General features: G+C 44.6%; 4 protein-coding genes across 4 annotated transcripts; 3 read left to right on the top strand and 1 right to left on the bottom strand.

Annotated features, from left to right (window-relative positions):
* The first annotated feature begins 155 nt into the window (after positions 1-155).
* Positions 156-2,437, top strand: LOC309696152 (mitochondrial import inner membrane translocase subunit Tim9). The gene is made up of 4 exons (XM_082517280.1): positions 156-385; positions 624-672; positions 1,793-1,888; positions 1,973-2,437. The coding sequence occupies exons 2-4, from the start codon at positions 634-636 to the stop codon at positions 2,105-2,107; spliced, it is 270 nt and encodes an 89-aa protein (XP_082373406.1). The 5' UTR covers positions 156-385; positions 624-633; the 3' UTR covers positions 2,108-2,437.
* Positions 2,438-4,786: 2,349 nt separating this feature from the next.
* Positions 4,787-6,928, bottom strand: slirp (SRA stem-loop interacting RNA binding protein). The gene is made up of 4 exons (XM_082517212.1): positions 6,819-6,928; positions 5,702-5,760; positions 5,327-5,434; positions 4,787-5,074 (listed from the first exon to the last, which is right to left on the bottom strand). The coding sequence occupies exons 1-4, from the start codon at positions 6,880-6,882 to the stop codon at positions 5,006-5,008; spliced, it is 300 nt and encodes a 99-aa protein (XP_082373338.1). The 5' UTR covers positions 6,883-6,928; the 3' UTR covers positions 4,787-5,005.
* LOC309696096 (uncharacterized protein) lies at positions 5,767-6,812 on the top strand. The gene is made up of 2 exons (XM_082517211.1): positions 5,767-6,321; positions 6,520-6,812. Exons 1-2 carry the CDS (start codon positions 6,080-6,082, stop codon positions 6,584-6,586), a joined length of 309 nt encoding a protein of 102 aa, XP_082373337.1. The 5' UTR covers positions 5,767-6,079; the 3' UTR covers positions 6,587-6,812.
* A 48-nt stretch (positions 6,929-6,976) lies between the features above and the next one.
* Positions 6,977-11,826, top strand: alkbh1 (alkB homolog 1, histone H2A dioxygenase). Its single transcript, XM_082517207.1, has 6 exons — positions 6,977-7,486; positions 8,929-9,037; positions 9,411-9,573; positions 10,498-10,588; positions 10,721-10,914; positions 10,992-11,826. Exons 1-6 carry the CDS (start codon positions 7,349-7,351, stop codon positions 11,431-11,433), a joined length of 1,137 nt encoding a protein of 378 aa, XP_082373333.1. The 5' UTR covers positions 6,977-7,348; the 3' UTR covers positions 11,434-11,826.
* The last annotated feature ends 8,103 nt before the right edge of the window (positions 11,827-19,929 follow it).

A 19,929-nucleotide genomic window follows, 5' to 3' on the forward strand; every position in this document is an offset into this window, starting at 1 on the left:
CTCAAATATAAATTTTTATTCGTGTTTTGAGTTTAATAAAATTATTGATTTTAATAACTGAATATTAAGCTTAGTTTTAGCCTCATGTTGAACGTGTTTATTTTTTTAATTTACATGAAAAATCGCAAAAATATCGGAGAGAATCTGCTGCTCTGTGCGCATGCGTCCTTCAGTCCGTCACTCGGAGGTTCCCCTCAGGCAGCTCGGAGCTCTGGTGAAAAACTGTCCTCCTGCTGCTGTAAAGGGAAACTGAGCGCTGCTGCTCGGGAGGCTGAAGAAGAACATCTCCAGGAGAACAGAGGGACCCTCATCAGAGGGCGGGAACAAGGCGCTAACCGGGCTAGCCGTTAGCAGCAGCAGTCCGTTTAAAGTGCTGTTTTATCAGGTAGGTTTGTTCATCATGTCACTAAAGCCCGGGTAACCTCTGCTATCTGAAGCGTTACTAAACCAGCCAACCTAAGCTGAACGGTACACCTGTAAGGTCACATTGAAAGAATAACACGTGAGCGCCGGAGGAGCTTTAAAAGAGGCGGACCACGAAGTGCGCTAAAATGGAGGATTTATGAATGGAGTCTGGTATGTTAGCATTACTGCTAATTGTCGCCCTGTTTCCCCTCCCACAGAGTCCGAATCATGGCGGTCCAGGTGTCCGAGTCCGACCAGATCAAACAGGTAAGTGACCCCAAGAGTTTTCATGTCGACTCTGAGAAAAGAGGCTCAGAATTCAGAGGCACAAAGTCCGGTTACTGTGGCCTCCAGGGTCCATAGAAAGCCCGCACTGAACTATACAGCAAGGAGGCCTGTGAGGGACAAAACAGGAGAGAGCGACAGAACCGTAGGTAAAAATAAATAGATAAAAATAGAATCAATCAAAACAAACTCAAATACCGTCAATGCCAGAACACTGTGGCAGCTTATTGGGACCAATACTGGAGTGAGAATGTGTGGAGATATAGATATAGATGTATATCTATGTGCAACAGAAAGTGCACATGTAAAACTGCAGTGTTAAGCGATGCGGTTGAAAAATTTGGGTGCGCCTTTAAAAAGTTAGTCTAGAGCTCTGCATATTATATATTTTAATTTGAAATAATAAGATTAGTATAAAGCAAGAAAATACAACCGAATCACAATTTAGATATGGAAAAAGTAAGAAAAACATTTTAGGTCAAAAGATAAAGTTTAAGAAGTTAACTTTGTACAAAATCAAGTGATACAGGAAATGGTTTAAAAAGTAAATAAACGTAAAAACAGCAGAGTCTGAGGAAAGCATGACAAACATTTGAGTATTTAAACAATTAAAAAAGACTGAAAAAAACAAAAGGAATTTATCTGAAAGTTTTTTTATTATGACATCATAATCCCAAAAGTCGCCCCGTCGGTTGACCTGGACGTTTTCAGCGGAAGAAACATTTGAATTCATACATTAATGAGAAAAGTTCTTTAAACTAAAAGTCACAGCTTTGATCCAGTGGCATTGCTCTGATCGTTTTAACCTGCAGCAGGAAGCCTCTGTCGCACACGCAGGTCTGAGTTAATACATTTGAGCTCCCACCTTGGCTCTTTAGAGCAGCTTCACAGTCTTGGAGCACTTTGAAGAAAACCAAAACTGTTGACTGCATCAGTAAAACTGAGCGTGCCTGAAGCAGCGAGAGGACGGAGGTTAAAACCTGTTTGAGGAAATTTCTTCCCAGACCTGAACCTCGGATCCTTCTCGGTCGTCTCTCAGATTGTTTTGCTGAGTTGCTGCTCTGCAGCAGTTTTCTGAGCTGTGTCTGTTTCCTGTGTTCAGTTTAAGGAGTTTCTGGGGACGTACAACAAGGTGACGGAGAACTGCTTCATGGACTGCGTCCGAGACTTCACCACAAGAGACGTGAAGCCCGAGGAGGTAAAAAAAAAAGATGATTGGATGACAGAAACATGTGAGTGAAGGAACATCTGGATAAAATCCTCACAGCCGTTTGTGTTTCAGTCGAGCTGCTCCGAGTCGTGCCTGCAGAAGTACCTGAAGATGACTCAGAGGATCTCCATGCGTTTCCAGGAGTATCACATCCAGCAGAACGAGGCTCTGGCGGCTAAAGCTGGCCTGCTGGGACAGCCGCGCTGACCCTGAACCTGGGCCAGGCTGGGCCGTGCTGGTCCAGCAGATCCTCCGGCGCTGTAAAAACAGACTCTGAAGCTGCGCGTGAGGACGTTTTGTTGTAGTTTCTGACCTGAAGCTCCACCCCTTCAGATTCTATCTGCAGGGTTAGTCGGCTGTTCTGTGCATCATGGGAAATGTAGTTTCAGATTCTTTATTAACATGCAGAATATTCATTTAATGTGCACATTTGTCTTTTTATTGAACACAACGACCGACCGATGTGGTGATGATGATGATGATGATGATGAGCTGACCTCATTTTTCATGTGTGGAAATAAAAATAATCCGACATCAGGAATGTGTGGATGTTTTCATCAGAATCAGAATCAGAATCAGAATGGGTTTATTGCCAGATGTTGAGGTTTGCAACATTAGGAATTTGCTGCGGTGCTTCAGTGCAAACAATAAGAATTAAAGTGCTATGTAGAAAGAAAGATATGTGCATGAGATATACATGAGATATATACATGAGAATAAGAATTAAGAGTGCTACGTAGAAAGATATATACATGAGTGCAGGTGGTGATCAGTGCCAGACATGAAATGATGCAGTGACACAGCGTTAGGAAGTGCTTTACTGCATCCGGCCTCACTCTGGCTCTGCTGCAGATCACACAGTCCTGAGAAACGTTCATTTTCTTTTTGTTTACTGTATTTTTAACAACATGCAAAAAGTAACAAAGTTACTCAGTTACTTTTAAAGTGTTTTGCCTGCATTTAACATGAAATGTACTGTGTCTTGCATCATGATTCAGATCATTACCAAATACAATCAAACTCAGAATGATGAGGTCAGATTCTGAATGCAGGGGCCTGTGCTTCGTACCGCGCTAAGTGAGTTAGCTGGATGAGATTGTTGACGATTTCGCGTGATCCTGGATCGTTCGGTTCCCCGAAGCCCATCCGGGACTTGCTGTCATAGCAACAGAGCCGTAAGCGTAAACCTGCTGGGGAGCAGGTTTACTTTATGTAAACAGGATTAGATCGTGGCCACGCAGGTATGTCCGCGTCATTCATACGAAAGCAACAGCGATATTCCACCACTGTTTCACCATAAATAAATAACATCAATGTAACTAAAGATAATGCAGCACTTGATCCTTTTATTGATGTCACACAGATACATACAGGTCATTCCCTAAAAAAGGGAAATGTACTATTAACATTCTATTACATGTATGTGATTATTACAGATGTAATTCATATTTCAGAGTAGTAATTGTAAATTACTTCGTGTAATCAAGATGAGAGACCACGGCTATAAAAGCGAAGGTGGATTTGGGAAGTCTGTCGCAGTCATATCCTGTCCGTTTACGCGAGCAACCCATTGCGGAAGGTGCAAGATTGATAAGGAGAGTCCTCAGAATTCAGCGTATATTGCGGGATAGACAGGATCCTTTAGCTCAGCGCGACAGTGTGCTCATAGAGAGATATCGATTTTCCCGTGAGGGTATTATTCACTTAACCAACTTGTTGACGAGGGGGTGCAGGACCACCACCTGTCTTTTTTTTTTGCTCTGCCCTTTTCTTGGTTGCTGTTATGAACAAACAAACAGAGTATTCCAGGGTCTCTTTCCAAGAGACGAAAAGCAATATAAGTGATAAATATTACCATTCTGTAGAATATTCTTATATTTCACTTTTACTTGTTCCCATGTTCTAGTGGGTCCTGTTGTGGCTCTAATGTGAAAGGGGATATAATATAACATATTATAATATAATGTAATATAATATTGGATAATATGGTGTGATATGATAAATCTACCCTACCGCCTACTGGTGTTGGCCAGAGGGGCCGATGGCGCGATATGGCAGCCTGGCTTCTGTCAGTCTGCCCCAGGGCAGCTGTGGCTACAACCGTAGTTTGCCTCCACCAGTGTGTGAATGTGAGAGTGAATGAATAGTGGCATTGTAAAGCGCTTTGGGTGCCTTGAAAAGCGCTATATCAATCCACTCCATTATTATTGTTATTATTGGATTACTTACGAGTTTGATTTGTCAGCAACTTTCTGCCAGCCCTCTCTCCTTGCTTTTGCAGCCTTTGCAGTGTTCCCTTGCGTTTTAATTAAACTCTGAAACTCCTGAAATCCCTCAATCAAGGGTTCTTGCTCTGCTGCCGAAAAATACCGAGCGCGCTCCTTCGCCATTTTCGCCGACCAATCAGCGGGTTGCCGATCACTGTTTCTGCTATCGATGCGTAGCCCCTTTTACGGCACCCAGTGATCGCACATTACTTCATCCAGCTGTACTAATCGTCAACAGCAGGTGTGTTCGGGGAACCGGATTAGCGAGCTCACGGTTAGCGCGATGATTTGATCTTGGATGTTTCATTTGATCTTGGATGTAGTAAGCGACGTACGAAGCACAGGGCCCAGGTCTTTTATTTTGAGTGTTTGGATTGTGATGTTCGCTCAGTGTGGAGCAAACTGCTTTAAAGACAAGTGCGGTTTCATCAGGATGGACGTGTTTCTATTCAGTTTGGTTTTTATTGAAAAGTAAAAACTAAAATCTTTGTCGTTTTACATTTTTGTGTGGACTTCCTCTGCTTTGTTATTTTAAAAGAAGTCTGTTCAAAGTTTTTCCTTCATTTTGTTCCTAAAGTGAAGGAGGAAGTCTTTCCTGACAATAGAACCATGAGGCAAATGGAGTTTAGTTTGGTCTTTATTGGCTTTTTTCTGTACAGCTCGGCATGAACGGTTTCACATTGCAACAGGAAGTCCAGCACGGCGGCTGACAATAAATAACAAGATGACTGACGGCTCGGTCACCAATTCAGTGACGACGATCAAACGGGAAGTGTGAAGCCGGCCCGAGCAGGCAGCCGGAGCACGGAGAGAAGAAGAGCAGCGCATCCTCGGAGCATCAGTCGTACTCGGCGTCTTTGTCCGACTTCTGTCCTGCGAACGGGCGTCTGTTCCTCTGAACCTGCAGCTGGAAACACACCAAACAGTCAGAACATCTCACACCTTCAGCGCCACAGCCACCGTCTGTGAGGGCGGGGACACTGAGCGATCAGAGGCAAAACTTCTGCAAACGTGCAGAAGATGACATCATAAAAGTGATCTGGTTTAATCCAGATGATCGGAGGAGCACAGAGGTTTTCTGACTTGACCACTGCTGCTTCAAAGAGACCACAGCGACTCCATTACCCAGAAGCCCTTGCTTTGGTGACATTGGTCTTACCTTGGCGCCCTCGAGCACGTGCGGGTCCTTCTGCAGAGCGTTGTTGAGTCCTTCCTCGGAGGAGAAGCCGATCCAGCAGAAGCCTCTGTGGAAGCCTGTTTCTTTATCCTGAGGACACACAGAGACGTCACTGACGTGCAGGCGCACGCACGCAGACACACACACACAGACGCGCACACACACACACAGACGCAGACACATACACACTCACTGCCACCACCTGCTGCTCACATCGTCATCTCAGGCAGTGCTGACACACTAAAAACATGCAGAGCTGAATTGAGGCATGTGTGTGGCTGTGAGGCTACAGGTGATCACTTCCTGTCAGGTCATGTGACTGTGTGACACTGAGTGATGTCAGTGATGATTACTTACAAACGGCAGCAGGCACTTCTTCACGGCTCCAAACTGCCCGAAGTACTCCTTCATCTCCTCTGAAACACACACAGGAACACGTCAGTCCGAACACCTGAGTGTCTGCACCTCACCTGTCCTGCTTCCTCTCACATCCCCTCACATCTGCCGTCATCTAGTGCTTCGAGTGGGTAGTGTCTCACACATCACAGCCTGTCCAGCCCCTCCCTCGACCCCACGGAGGATGCCATCACCCTTCACACAGCGCTGAGCTATCTGGAGAACAGGAAGAGCTCCATGAGGATGCTCAACACCAAACTGGACCACCTTCAGATTCCCTGATCCTGGGATCCAGAGAATAACCTGAAGCTGAACATCCTTAAAACCAAAGAACTTATAATGGACCTCAGGAGGCACAGACAGGTCCACTTCCCCCCTCATTATAAACGGAGGACGGGTAGAATCTGTTTCCACCTTCAGGTTTCTGGACACCTGATCTCACCTCCGACCTACAACACCATCGCCGTGGTAAAGGAGGCCCAGCAGTGGCAGCACGTCCTTGGTGTCCTGAGGAAGAAGAACCTGGACCTGCTGCTGGCCTTCTACTGCTCCTCAGTTGAGAGCGTGCTCTCCTCATTCAGGTCACTCACACACAAACTGTTCACACCAAGTCTTTTCTACCTCGGAGCACTTTGCTCTCCACTGTGGGCCTTCCTGTTGTTTCTCTACATATTCCTCCTTATTTATTCCTGTTGTCTACTTTTTATATTTTATTCCTGCACAGCGGTGGAGCACCCACAGTTACAATAAACGCATATTCTATTCTATTCGTGCTTCAGAGTGTGGACGGAAGCTCAGGATCAGTCAGAGGATCACTCAACTGTGACTCAAGCAAAACTGCTCTGACGTCATCAGCGTGGCCTGTATTAAGGGCAGTCTTTTAACGTGAACTGCCTCAGGTAAAACACCGGTAAGCTGCAGACACGTGACTGACCTACCGGACACCTTAGTGCACGTTAAATTCTTCCCTTCTTCGCGTGCTAATCTACCTGACGATAATCGACACGCGTGATCGGCTGCACACGTCACATGTCGTCACTAAAATCAAACCTGACTGATTGATAATGAGCAGACTTACTGGTGGCCACAGTCCACGGCACTTTGGACACGAACACCTCGAACACTTTCTTGGACGCCGCCATGTTGCTCCCTCTGACCTGTGACGTAATTGTGCGTTCAGGGCCCTGGGTAGCGTCTGATTGGTGGGTGCAGGAGTTTAAATATGTGAATTCTTTCAAGCCTAACTTTGAACAAATTTATTTTTCAGAGTTGGTTGTTCTTCCGTTTTTCTCTCAAATCCTTTTAACCAATATTTCGACGTGTCTGCATTTTATTTGTAATCTATTTCTTATTCCTGATCAAGGCTCTGAATAAAATCATTTTTAAGAAAAAATGATTTCCGAGGTTCAGTAAATGCAGCTTCGATCACGTGATTGAGCACCGTGACCCGCGTGCACAGTGACATTGAAACATGTTACAGTTTGTCTCTCCCCGCTCGCGCTGTTAACTGTTTAAATATCTGTTTGTTTGTTTGTTTGTTTGTTTGTTTTGTTCTTTCATTTTTGTTAGTTTTTACTTCCGGAGCAGGGCGTGCAAGACAGTGACGTCATGGCTAAGATGGCAGCCTCCATGGTGGAGGGTGGAGAGGATTCGTTTCGGAAGATATTCAAGTTTTACAGGAGAAGGAACCCCCCGCCGGACCTTAGCGACGTCATCGACTTTTCCAGGTGTGCGCCCGGTGAACAGGTGAGAGCAAAGCGCGCTCCCGGCGTCTAGCAGCCATCTTTCTCCTTGTTCTTCTTCATGGGTCAGTTTGAAGTTTGACTTCTCTGACCAACAAAGTGAACAGTTCCACAGGTTACCTCCACCTGCCCTCATCTGTCCACTTTCATTTCTGATCAAACTCACCTGGATCGATTATTTCATCGATCATACCGATGACTGTGTGTCACAGAGGGAAGTTTGAAGGTGGACTGGTTCAGGTCTGCTGAAGAACAGGTGCAGACAGCACCTGAGCGAAAATGATTTTACAACCCTGACGTCTGCTAATGATGTGTGTGCAGTGTTGGGAAGGTTACTTTTAAAATGTATTCCATTACAGAATACAGAATACATGCCCCAAAATGTATTCTGTAACGTATTCCGTTACGTTACTCAATGACAGTAACGTATTATATATATGTGTGTGTGTATAACTCTGTAACTTCTGTCGGTGCTGTGCTTTTTTGGAAATCGAATTTCCCAGAGGAACCCACCCGAGGGATTAATAAAGTTCTATCTTATCTTATCTTATCTTATCTTATCTTATTCTGAATACTTTGGATTACTTAATATATTATCATGCTTTTTACAACAACGTGAATGTACTATTGCTGTGTGATTTATTACTATTACTGAAGGTCCGCGACTCCGAACTGTAGTAAAGGGACCTCTGACTAATACGGCGGGGTCCCTGTCGGCTCGTAGCCGAAAACTAGCTCTACTTTGTTGTGTGGGTCAACTTTTCTTGCGAGAGACAGAGAGAGGCGTTGAAAGACTGCTCCAACGGAACTTATTGTTTTCGGAGGAAAACACGAACACGGTGTACAGTCGAGTCTTAATAGCTTACTTACAACTGGGCTCGTCAGGCACTCTTCTTGGCTGAAGTGATTATTATTATATTTACATGCTTCCAGCTCCCGTTTTTCCTCGATGACAGCTCGTACCTTTCCACTCCCCTTTTTCTCCCTCCTCGCGCTCACAGACCCATAACGTGTATGGCAGTCCATTCTCCCTGCAACACGGACTATACTGCCCATGATGCTACATTCTTTAGAGCTATGCTTGTAGCATTCTGCCTGTTAGCTTAGCACAACAACAACAACAACAACGAAAAGGCGCTCTCTCACCCAGGAAACACACAGTCGCAGAGAGAGAGAGAGCGTCGCCCTGTAACCATGGCAACCGTAACGCTGCCGCCTGGAACAACAGAACGTAGCTGTCAAACAAAACCCAAACAGTCCTGACCCGCGACAAAATGAAACAGGAAAGTACCGCAGTGTAATCCATTTATTTCAACAAAGTAACTGTACTCTGAATACCACCTTTTTAAACGGTAACTGTAACGGAATACAGTTACTCATATTTTGTATTTTAAATACGTAACATGTATTCCGTTACTCCCCAACACTGTGTGTGTGTGTGTGTAGATTGTTCCAGTTAACCTCGACACCGCCGCGGTGAGCGATGTGGAAGCCACTAGAGTCGGATTACAGCCCGTCAGAGAGTGGCGAGCCTTCGGCCTGCGAGGACACCCAGGTACACGCTCACGTCAGAGTTTAAATAAAGTTTGGATGCGTGCGGTCTGGTTCAATTCAGTCCGGCTGTAAAGAACCAAATAACAGCGACAGTTGCCTCGCGGCGCCTCGTACTGTGAGGTAAAGCGTAGGGAGAAGCCGGCTCTGAGGCAGGTTACTGAGAGTTGGTCTCATTTTTCCATGTTTCAGGAACTGAAGTGTTTTTAGTCTAGCTCACTCTGCTGTGGCCTGCTGCTGAACACACGAGCTGCTTTATGTCTTTGTTACCTGCTTCATCTGAAGATGGCCCATGAACTGGACCGAGTTTAGTGCTCTGGGTACACGAGGATGATGATGATGATGATGATGATGATTCTGTACTCTTCCTCGTCCAGGGTTCATCTTCATCTCCGATCCGTTCCTGCGCGGCACGCAGCCGTTCTGGCTCCGACAGTGTCTGAAGATTTACCCTCAGAAACCAAACATCTGCAACCTGGACATGCACATGTCCCCCTTAGAGACTCAGGACATCTGGGGACAGAGTATGCACAGCCTGAGGTGAGACTCACAGGTGTGTACAGGTACGTGCTGCACAGGTCACAGCAGGAGGAGCTCGACCTCCCGATGAAGGTAAACAGTCTACTACCAGCAGGGGTCACTGCGACACCACCACAGCCACCAGCTGCTCAGGTGTATCTGCGCCTGGTCATGTGTGCGTGTTTGGAGGTGGCGGTCTGAGCATGGCTAAAGACCATCAGAGCTCTGAGTTTACAGCTGATTTTCAAACCGTTTCGCTTCTTCCAAATCCTCAAATTATGCAAATGACCCCGTTTAAAATGCCGCTTTTTCTCCCCCAACATTCCTCTAACATTCCTCTGATCTTCCCCCAATGTTCCTCAGACATTTCTCCAATGTTCCTCAGATTTTTCCCAAATGTTCCTCTGACATTCACCTGATGTTCCGCTGATGTTGACAGGAGCGCAGATTGTTTCTTTAACCTGATGTTCGTATTGCCATCGTTGGTGTCAAGCAGCTGCTTTTTGTGACCTTCTGCTGTGAAAGCTGAGAGTGAAGTGAAAAAGTGAGGAAGGGTTAGTGTTTATGAGAGTGCAAACAAAACCTCGGAGCCTCTGTTTCCTATTTTATGCAAGAAAAAGCAACTCAAGTGTTTAATTACTGAAAATCCTTGGTGCTCGACTGCTGCAGTGTCTAATGAATTCAGTGCCACCAGGTGGCGCTGTTTTAAAGTCTGCTGTTGTTTGCAGGTTTGGGGAGCTCAGCTGCTGTCAGATCTTTGAACAAACTGTGTGCCCTCGTCTTCCTCTTTAACCTATTTCATCAGCATACTTTACTGATCCCTAAGGAAATTATGTGGGTTACAGTTGCTCCAGTACAGTAACAGACCAGACTATTTAACAATGCAATGTGTTCCAGATCTACAGATTTAAGAAATAACACAATATGTAAAACTTTGATCCGCAGATCTTCTCCGGCTGGAAAACGAGAAGCGCGGACTCTCCTGGAGCGGCTGCGCTGGGTCACACTGGGCTATCATTACAACTGGGACACAAAGGTGAGCATCTGCTTCACCTCTTCGCTGCTGCTCCTCCAGCAGCACAGGCGGGGACGGTTTCAGAGCAAACGTTTGCCACGGTCTGTTGTGGCGCCCTTTCTCTTCATCTCACTCCTCCCCTCCTGTTTGCAGACGTACTCTCCCAGCAGTCACACTCCTTTCCCACGTGACCTCCACCTCCTCTCCGCTCACGTGACAGCTGCCTGCGGCTTCCCTGGCTTTATCTCGGAAGCGGGAATCCTCAACTATTACCGATCAGACTCTTCTCTGGGAATCCACGTGGACGAGTCGGAGCTGGACCACACTCGACCGCTGCTGTCGTTTAGGTGGGACGCTTGTTTTTTCACCGTCGTTATGCGAAGGACATGTTTGAATTCCCTGTTTTTCCGTGTTGTCTTTACAGTTTTGGTCAGTCAGCCATCTTTCTCCTGGGCGGCCCCCACAGACAGGACCCCCCCAGAGCCATGCTCATGCACAGTGGGGACGTGATGGTGATGTCAGGGCCCAGCCGCCTTCTGTACCACGCAGTCCCACGAATCCTCCCCGCACCTCCGGGGCGTCTGGCATTAGAGACGGGGGGAAGCATCCAGACCCCCCCACCACAGGAAGGCTCCGTGGTGGAGCCGGTGTCCGAGGAGGAATGGGCTGTCTGCTCCAGGTACATCCAGAGCTCCAGAGTGAATGTGACTGTCAGACAGGTGCTGGCACCTGGACAGAAATTTCCAGAAACTCCCCGTTCTCACCAAACCACGGACACTGGACAGACGGACGGATACGATGATGGAGAGAACGGAAAGAGGAAGAGGAGCAGCAGTGACTCTCCTTATGCTGCTGAGACTCACTGAGGGCACTTACAGCACGGGCCTCCATGAAGGACGGCTTCTGCTTGGTTACTGGGTTTATTTGTTAAAGGATTTATGTGGGTCAGTGTGTAGATGCTGCCAGAGACGGGACGAGACCCGATCTAAAGATGAACTCTTAGGAGTCGGTGCTAATCTGGATCTGTTAATCTGTTAAAATGATTGTTTAACGATTGTGTGAATACAGTCCATGATTCAGTGAGCAGTAGTCATGAAGAAAGAAGATATAATCCAGTACCCAGATCGAGGTCTATGTATGTATGCAATGTTCTCTCTAAGCTGTGCACATGCGCACTGCTGGCACGTCTCTGCGCACAGAACATCTGCGTTGCGCACAAAAAAATCTAACCTGAATTGAAATTAAAACTTTAACAATTCTGTTTTGCAGTGTGAGTCAGTGACTGGCTGCTCCCATATGGGATCAGAACGATGCCACCGTATCCCATAGTCCAGCCAATGATGCGATTCACATTCGTATATACGCAGCTAACCAATGTGGTTGACAGGCTATGACACGTTAATGACAACGTGTACAACCATTGGAGACGTGAGCAGGACAGACGGAACAACTGACGGGAAAAGTGTGGACTTTATACCAGTTTTTAAATTGTGTTGATCGTTGTTTATATTTACTGCAGGAAGAAACGGTAAAAACATTGTTTTATAAGGAAACGCTCGAAAGCCTGTGAGCAAAAACAAAACCAAAAACACCCTCACTGTGAGAGATTTGCACCATAGTTAGTGTGTAGTGTAGTCAATAGTTTTGTTGTGTGTGTCAGAACAATGATGCAGAACAGCTGATTGTGCTGTAAATAGTTGGAAACACCTTTAAAAAGAAAAAAATTAAAAATTAAAAATTAAAAAAATAAATAAATAAATAAAAAAAAAATATATATATATATATATATATATATATATATATATATATATATATATATATATATACATACATACATACATACATACAGTGGGGCAAAAAAGTATTTAGTCAGCCACCGATTGTGCAAGTTCCCCCACTTAAAATGATGACAGAGGTCAGTAATTTGCACCAGAGGTACACTTCAACTGTGAGAGACAGAATGTGAAAAAAAATCCATGAATTCACATGGTAGGATTTGTAAAGAATTTATTCGTAAATTAGGGTGGAAAATAAGTATTTGGTCACCTCAAACAAGGAAAATCTCTGGCTCTCACAGACCTGTAACGTCTTCTGTAAGAAGCTTTTCTGTCCCCCACTCGTTACCTGTATGAATGGCACCTGTTTGAACTCATCATCTGTATAAAAGACACCTGTCCACAGCCTCAAACAGTCAGACTCCAAACTCCGCCATGGCCAAGACCAAAGAGCTTTTGAAGGACACCAGGAAAAGTATTGTAGACCTGCACCAGACTGGGAAGAGTGAATCTACAATAGGCAAGCAGCTTGGTGTGAAAAAATCAACTGTGGGAGCAATCATCAGAAAATGGAAGACATACAAGACCACTGATAATCTCCCTCGATCTGGGGCTCCACGCAAGATTTCATCCCGTGGGGTCAAAATGATCATGAGAATGGTGAGCAAAGATCCCAGAACCACACGGGGGGACCTGATGAATGACCTGCAGAGAGCTGGGACCAAAGTAACAAAGGTCACCATCAGTAACACACTACAACGGCAGGGAATCAAATCCCGCAGTGCCAGACGTGTCCCGCTGCTGAAGCCAGTGCATGTCCAGGCCCGTCTGACGTTTGCCAGAGAGCACATGGATGATACAGCAGAGGATTGGGAGAATGTCATGTGGTCAGATGAAACCAAAGTAGAACTTTTTGGTATAAACTCAACTCGTCATGTTTGGAGGAAGAAGAATACTGAGTTGCATCCCAAGAACACCATACCTACTGTGAAGCATGGGGGTGGAAACATCATGCTATGGGGCTGTTTTTCTGCCAAGGGGACAGGACGACTGATCCGTGTTAAGGACAGAATGAATGGGGCCATGTATCGTGAGATTTTGAGCCAAAACCTCCTTCCATCAGTGAGAACTTTGAAGATGAAACGAAGCTGGGTCTTCCAACATGACAATGATCCAAAACACACCGCCCGGGCAACAAAGGAGTGGCTCCGTAAGAAGCATTTGAAAGTCCTGGAGTGGCCTAGCCAGTCTCCAGACCTCAACCCCATAGAAAATCTGTGGCGGGAGTTGAAAGTCCGTGTTGCTCGGCGACAGCCCCAAAACATCACTGCTCTCGAGAAGATCTGCATGGAGGAATGGGCCAAAATACCAGCTACTGTGTGTGCAAACCTGGTAAAGACCTATAGTAAACGTTTGACCTCTGTTATTGCCAACAAAGGTTATGTTACAAAGTATTGAGTTGTTGTTGTTGTTGTTTTGTTATTGACCAAATACTTATTTTCCACCCTGATTTACGAATAAATTCTTTACAAATCCTACCATGTGAATTCATGGATTTTTTTTTTCACATTCTGTCTCTCACAGTTGAAGTGTACCTCTGGTGCAAATTACTGACCTCTGTCATCATTTTAGGTGGGGGAACTTGCACAATCGGTGGCTGACTAAATACTTTTTTGCCCCACTGTGTATATATATATATATATATACACACACACACACACACACACACACACACACACACACACACACACACACACACACACATTGGGTGAATGTGCAGTAGTAGCAGCAAGCAGGTGAATTCTGTACATTAATATGAATAGACATCTGACTATTTTACAGGATAGACAATATAAACATATTTAAAATTAAAGGAATTGAAATGTACATTGTGCCTTGATTTAGTGTCTGGAAGAGAGTCCTGTCTCAGTCAATTATAGATGATGTGAGAGGGCGGGTGTGTGTGTTTAGGGCACGGGTGGCTTGGGGATAGAAGCTCCTCTTGAGTCTCTCTGTCCTTGCCCGGAAGATGCGGAACCTTCTACCAGATTGCAGAAGTTGGAACAGTTTGTGGGACGGGTCCTTCAGTATCTGCGCTGCTCTAGTCCGGCATCTCCTGGTGTAGGTGTCCTGAAGCGGGGGGAGAGCAATCCTGCAGCAGCGTTCTGCTGTACGGATCACTCTCTGGAGAGCTTTTTGGTCCTTCACACAGCTGTTCCCAAACCACGATGTCATGTCATCATCAAGGACTCCAGTCACCCCAGCCATAAACTGTTCAGACTACTTCCATCAGGAAGGAGGTTCTGCAGCATCCGGTCCCGAACCAGCAGACTGAGAGACAGCTTTTTCCACCAGGCCATCAGACTGCTGAACACGTCATAGACACCTCACCTTCACTACTGGAACTTTAACATTATGCACTCCATACTGTACAGTAATGCCACTGTTTTGCACATGTCTCAACTCTGTATATTTTTATATATTTTATTTATTGTTTACTCTATTTAATTTGTAAAATATGTGTATACACACACACACACACACACACGTAGAAAAATATTTAGTATACACATCCAGAAATGCATATACTATTATATATTGTACATATATTTATTAGTTTCAGATGTAGCCATTCTTGTATTTTGCTTGTTTACATTATTGTATTTTGCACAACTCTGTTGCTTGTGAAGCTCGCACACAAGAATTTCACTCACATGTACTGTACCAATGTACCTGCACATGTGATGTGACAATAAAAGTGATTTGATTTGATTTGATGTTCTGTGTGAGGATGCTCTCTGGACCTGAATGTGGGCAGCCCATGTCAGGTCTGAGGAGATGTGAACACCAAGATACTTGAAGGACTGCACACTCTCCACTGGAGCTCCATTGATGATAATGGGCTTGTAGTCTCTGTGCTGACCCCTTCTGAAGTCCACCACCGTTGTTGGAGATGGCACCCAACACCACTGTGTCGTCAGCAAACTTCATAATGGTGTTGGCGCCATGGGTGGCCACACAGTCTGAAGTGTAGTGGGAGTAGAGCAGTGGCGAGAGGACACATCCCTGAGGTGCTCCTGTGTTGATGGTGATGCTGTTGGAGAAGCACCTGCCCACCCTCACCACCTGAGTTCTGCCAGTGAGGAAGTCCAACACCCATGCACACAGACGGCTGTTAAGTCCCAGATCCCTGAGCTTTGTGAACAGTCTGCAGGGCACTATTGTGTTAAACGCTGAACTGTAATCAACAAACAGCATTCGCACATAGTTACCCTGTTTCTTGTCCACATGGCTGAGAGTGGTGTGTAGGACGTGGGCGATGGCATCCTCTGTGGATCTGTTGGATCTGTAGGCAAACTGCAGCGGATCTGTGGTGTCTGGGATGGAGGAGGAGATGATGTTCTTCAGCAGCCTCTCAAACACCTTCATTACTACCGAGGTCAGTGCAACTGGCCGGTAATCGTTCAGGGATGAGGGTTTGCTGTTCATGGGCACAGGGATGATGGTGGATCTTTTGAAGCATATGGGGACCACAGACTTCGCCAGGGACTCGTTGAAGATGTAAGTGAACACACCTGCTAGCTGGTCAGCACAGCAGCGCAGCAGACGGCCGGTGATGCCGTCTGGCCCCGCCGCTTTCCTTGTGTTCACTCTCCTCAGTGCCGCTCGGACATCATGCTCCGCGATGCTGGTCACCGGTCTCTCACTGATGACGTCACTGTCCTCGGTAGTCAGGTGGTAGATAGCATTAGCCGATGCAGGATTTGAATCCCATCTTGGGTTAATGTTGCCAAGAACTCCTAATACCTGACAACTTCCCTCAATAAGTATGACGGATAGACATCGTAAATTGAAAACGCCAGAAATTAACATTGAAACAAATTACAAAGTCTCCTGAGAAACCAGCAAAAATTGCCATAGCTGACTGTGTTTCAAGTCATCAAGGCGGGAATTGGTTAAAGTTTTCAACCAGCAATAATCACGTCTCAGTAGAACTTCATAGACTATGAAATTGCCTCTGCACAAGAATAACCAGTGCGTTTCAGCTTTTCAGCTGGGTATGAATCAACACTCACATCACTGATGGTGCACTTTGAAATGTTGGGTGATGCAGGAACTAACTGGGTTTGAATTGGGGGATTACTCACGTGATTGGTTGATCATTTGGAAATCCCGCCCATTTATTGGTTCAGTTAATTGTATACGTTGACCAAGAGCAAAGGGTCAATACTTTGCTTCACTCGAAGAAGGACTTTAATCCCATCTTGTGTTAATTTTGTCAAGATCTCCTAATACCTGACAACTTCCCTCAATAAGTATGACGGATAGACATCGTAAATTGAAAACGCCAGAAATTAACATTGAAACAAATGACAAAGTCTCCTGAGAGACCAGCAAAAATTGCCATAGCTGACTGTGTTTCAAGTCATCAAGGCGGGAATTGGTTAAAGTTTTCAACCAGCAATAATCACGTCTCAGTAGAACTTCATAAACTATGAAATTGCCTCTGCACAAGAATGACCATTGAGTTTCAGCTTTTCAGGTGGGTATGAATCAACACTCACATCACAGTGCTGTCAAATGTTAAATGATGCAAGAACTGATTGGGTTTGATAATACCAGACACCTTCCCCTCAACAAAAGCAACGGATAGAAATAGGAAATTGAAAACGCCAGAAATTAACATTGAAACAAATTACAAAGTCCCTTGAGAGACCAGCAAAAATTGCCATAATTGACTGTTTCAAGTCATCAAGGAAGGAATTGGTTAAAGTTTTCAACCAGCAATAATCACGTCTCAGTAGAACTTCATAGACTATGAAATTGCCTCTGCACAAGAATGACCATTGAGTTTCAGCTTTTCAGGTGGGTATGAATCAACACTCGCATCACAGTGCTGTCAAATGTTGGGTGATGCAAGAACTGATTGGGTTTGATAATACCAGACACCTTCCCCTCAAAAAAAGCAACGGATAGAAATAGGAAATTGAAAACGCCAGAAATTAACATTGAAACAAATTACAAAGTCTCCTGAGAGACCAGCAAAAACTGCCATAGCTGACTGTTTCAAGTCATCAAGGCGGGAATTGGTTAAAGTTTTCAACCAGCAATAATCACGTCTCAGTAGAACTTCATAGACTATGAAATTGCCTCTGCACAAGAATAACCAGTGAGTTTCAGCTTTTCAGGTGGGTATGAATCAACACTCGCATCACTGATGGTGCACTTTCAAATGTTGGGTGATGCAGGAACTAACTGGGTTTGAATTGGGGGATTACTCACGTGATTGGTTGATCATTTGGAAATCCCGCCCATTTATTGGTTCAGTTAATTGTATGCATTGACCAAGAGCAAAGGGTCAATACTTTGCTTCACTCGAAGAAGGACTTTAATCCCATCTTGTGTTAATTTTGTCAAGATCTCCTAATACCTGACAACTTCCCTCAATAAGTATGACGGATAGACATCGTAAATTGAAAACGCCAGAAATTAACATTGAAACAAATGACAAAGTCTCCTGAGAGACCAGCAAAAATTGCCATAGCTGACTGTGTTTCAAGTCATCAAGGCGGGAATTGGTTAAAGTTTTCAACCAGCAATAATCACGTCTCAGTAGAACTTCATAGACTATGAAATTGCCTCTGCACAAGAATGATCATTGAGTTTCAGCTTTTCAGGTGGGTATGAATCAACACTCGCATCACAGTGCTGTCAAATGTTGGGTGATGCAAGAACTGATTGGGTTTGATAATACCAGACACCTTCCCCTCAAAAAAAGCAACGGATAGAAATAGGAAATTGAAAACGCCAGAAATTAACATTGAAACAAATTACAAAGTCTCCTGAGAGACCAGCAAAAATTGCCATAGCTGACTGTTTCAAGTCATCAAGGCGAGTCAAAGAGGCAAATCACAGTGCTGTCAAATGTTAAATGATGCAAGAACTGATTGGGTTTGATAATACCAGACACCTTCCCTCAACAAAAGCAACGGATAGAAATAGGAAATTGAAAACGCCAGAAATTAACATTGAAACAAATTACAAAGTCTCCTGAGAGACCAGCAAAAATTGCCATAGCTGACTGTGTTTCAAGTCATCAAGGCGGGAATTGGTTAAAGTTTTCAACCAGCAATAATCACGTCTCAGTAGAACTTCATAGACTATGAAATTGCCTCTGCACAAGAATGACCAGTGAGTTTCAGCTTTTCAGGTGGGTATGAATCAACACTCGCATCACTGATGGTGCACTTTCAAATGTTGGGTGATGCAGGAACTAACTGGGTTTGAATTGGGGGATTACTCACGTGATTGGTTGATCATTTGGAAATCCCGCCCATTTATTGGTTCAGTTAATTGTATGCATTGACCAAGAGCAAAGGGTCAATACTTTGCTTCACTCGAAGAAGGACTTTAATCCCATCTTGTGTTAATTTTGTCAAGATCTCCTAATACCTGACAACTTCCCTCAATAAGTATGACGGATAGACATCGTAAATTGAAAACGCCAGAAATTAACATTGAAACAAATGACAAAGTCTCCTGAGAGACCAGCAAAAATTGCCATAGCTGACTGTGTTTCAAGTCATCAAGGCGGGAATTGGTTAAAGTTTTCAACCAGCAATAATCACGTCTCAGTAGAACTTCATAGACTATGAAATTGCCTCTGCACAAGAATGACCATTGAGTTTCAGCTTTTCAGGTGGGTATGAATCAACACTCGCATCACAGTGCTGTCAAATGTTGGGTGATGCAAGAACTGATTGGGTTTGATAATACCAGACACCTTCCCTCAACAAAAGCAACGGATAGAAATAGGAAATTGAAAACGCCAGAAATTAACATTGAAACAAATGACAAAGTCTCCTGAGAGACCAGCAAAAATTGCCATAGCTGACTGTGTTTCAAGTCATCAAGGCGGGAATTGGTTAAAGTTTTCAACCAGCAATAATCACGTCTCAGTAGAACTTCATAGACTATGAAATTGCCTCTGCACAAGAATGACCATTGAGTTTCAGCTTTTCAGGTGGGTATGAATCAACACTCGCATCACAGTGCTGTCAAATGTTGGGTGATGCAAGAACTGATTGGGTTTGATAATACCAGACACCTTCCCCTCAAAAAAAGCAACGGATAGAAATAGGAAATTGAAAACGCCAGAAATTAACATTGAAACAAATTACAAAGTCTCCTGAGAGACCAGCAAAAATTGCCATAGCTGACTGTTTCAAGTCATCAAGGCGAGTCAACAAGGCAAATCACAGTGCTGTCAAATGTTAAATGATGCAAGTACTGATTGGGTTTGATAATACCAGACACCTTCCCTCAACAAAAGCAACGGATAGAAATAGGAAATTGAAAACGCCAGAAATTAACATTGAAACAAATGACAAAGTCTCCTGAGAGACCAGCAAAAATTGCCATAGCTGACTGTGTTTCAAGTCATCAAGGCGGGAATTGGTTAAAGTTTTCAACCAGCAATAATCACGTCTCAGTAGAACTTCATAGACTATGAAATTGCCTCTGCACAAGAATGACCATTGAGTTTCAGCTTTTCAGGTGGGTATGAATCAACACTCGCATCACAGT

This window comes from Aulonocara stuartgranti, assembly GCF_965226115.1.
Source record: "Aulonocara stuartgranti genome assembly, chromosome: 19".
Lineage (NCBI taxonomy): Eukaryota > Metazoa > Chordata > Actinopteri > Cichliformes > Cichlidae > Aulonocara > Aulonocara stuartgranti.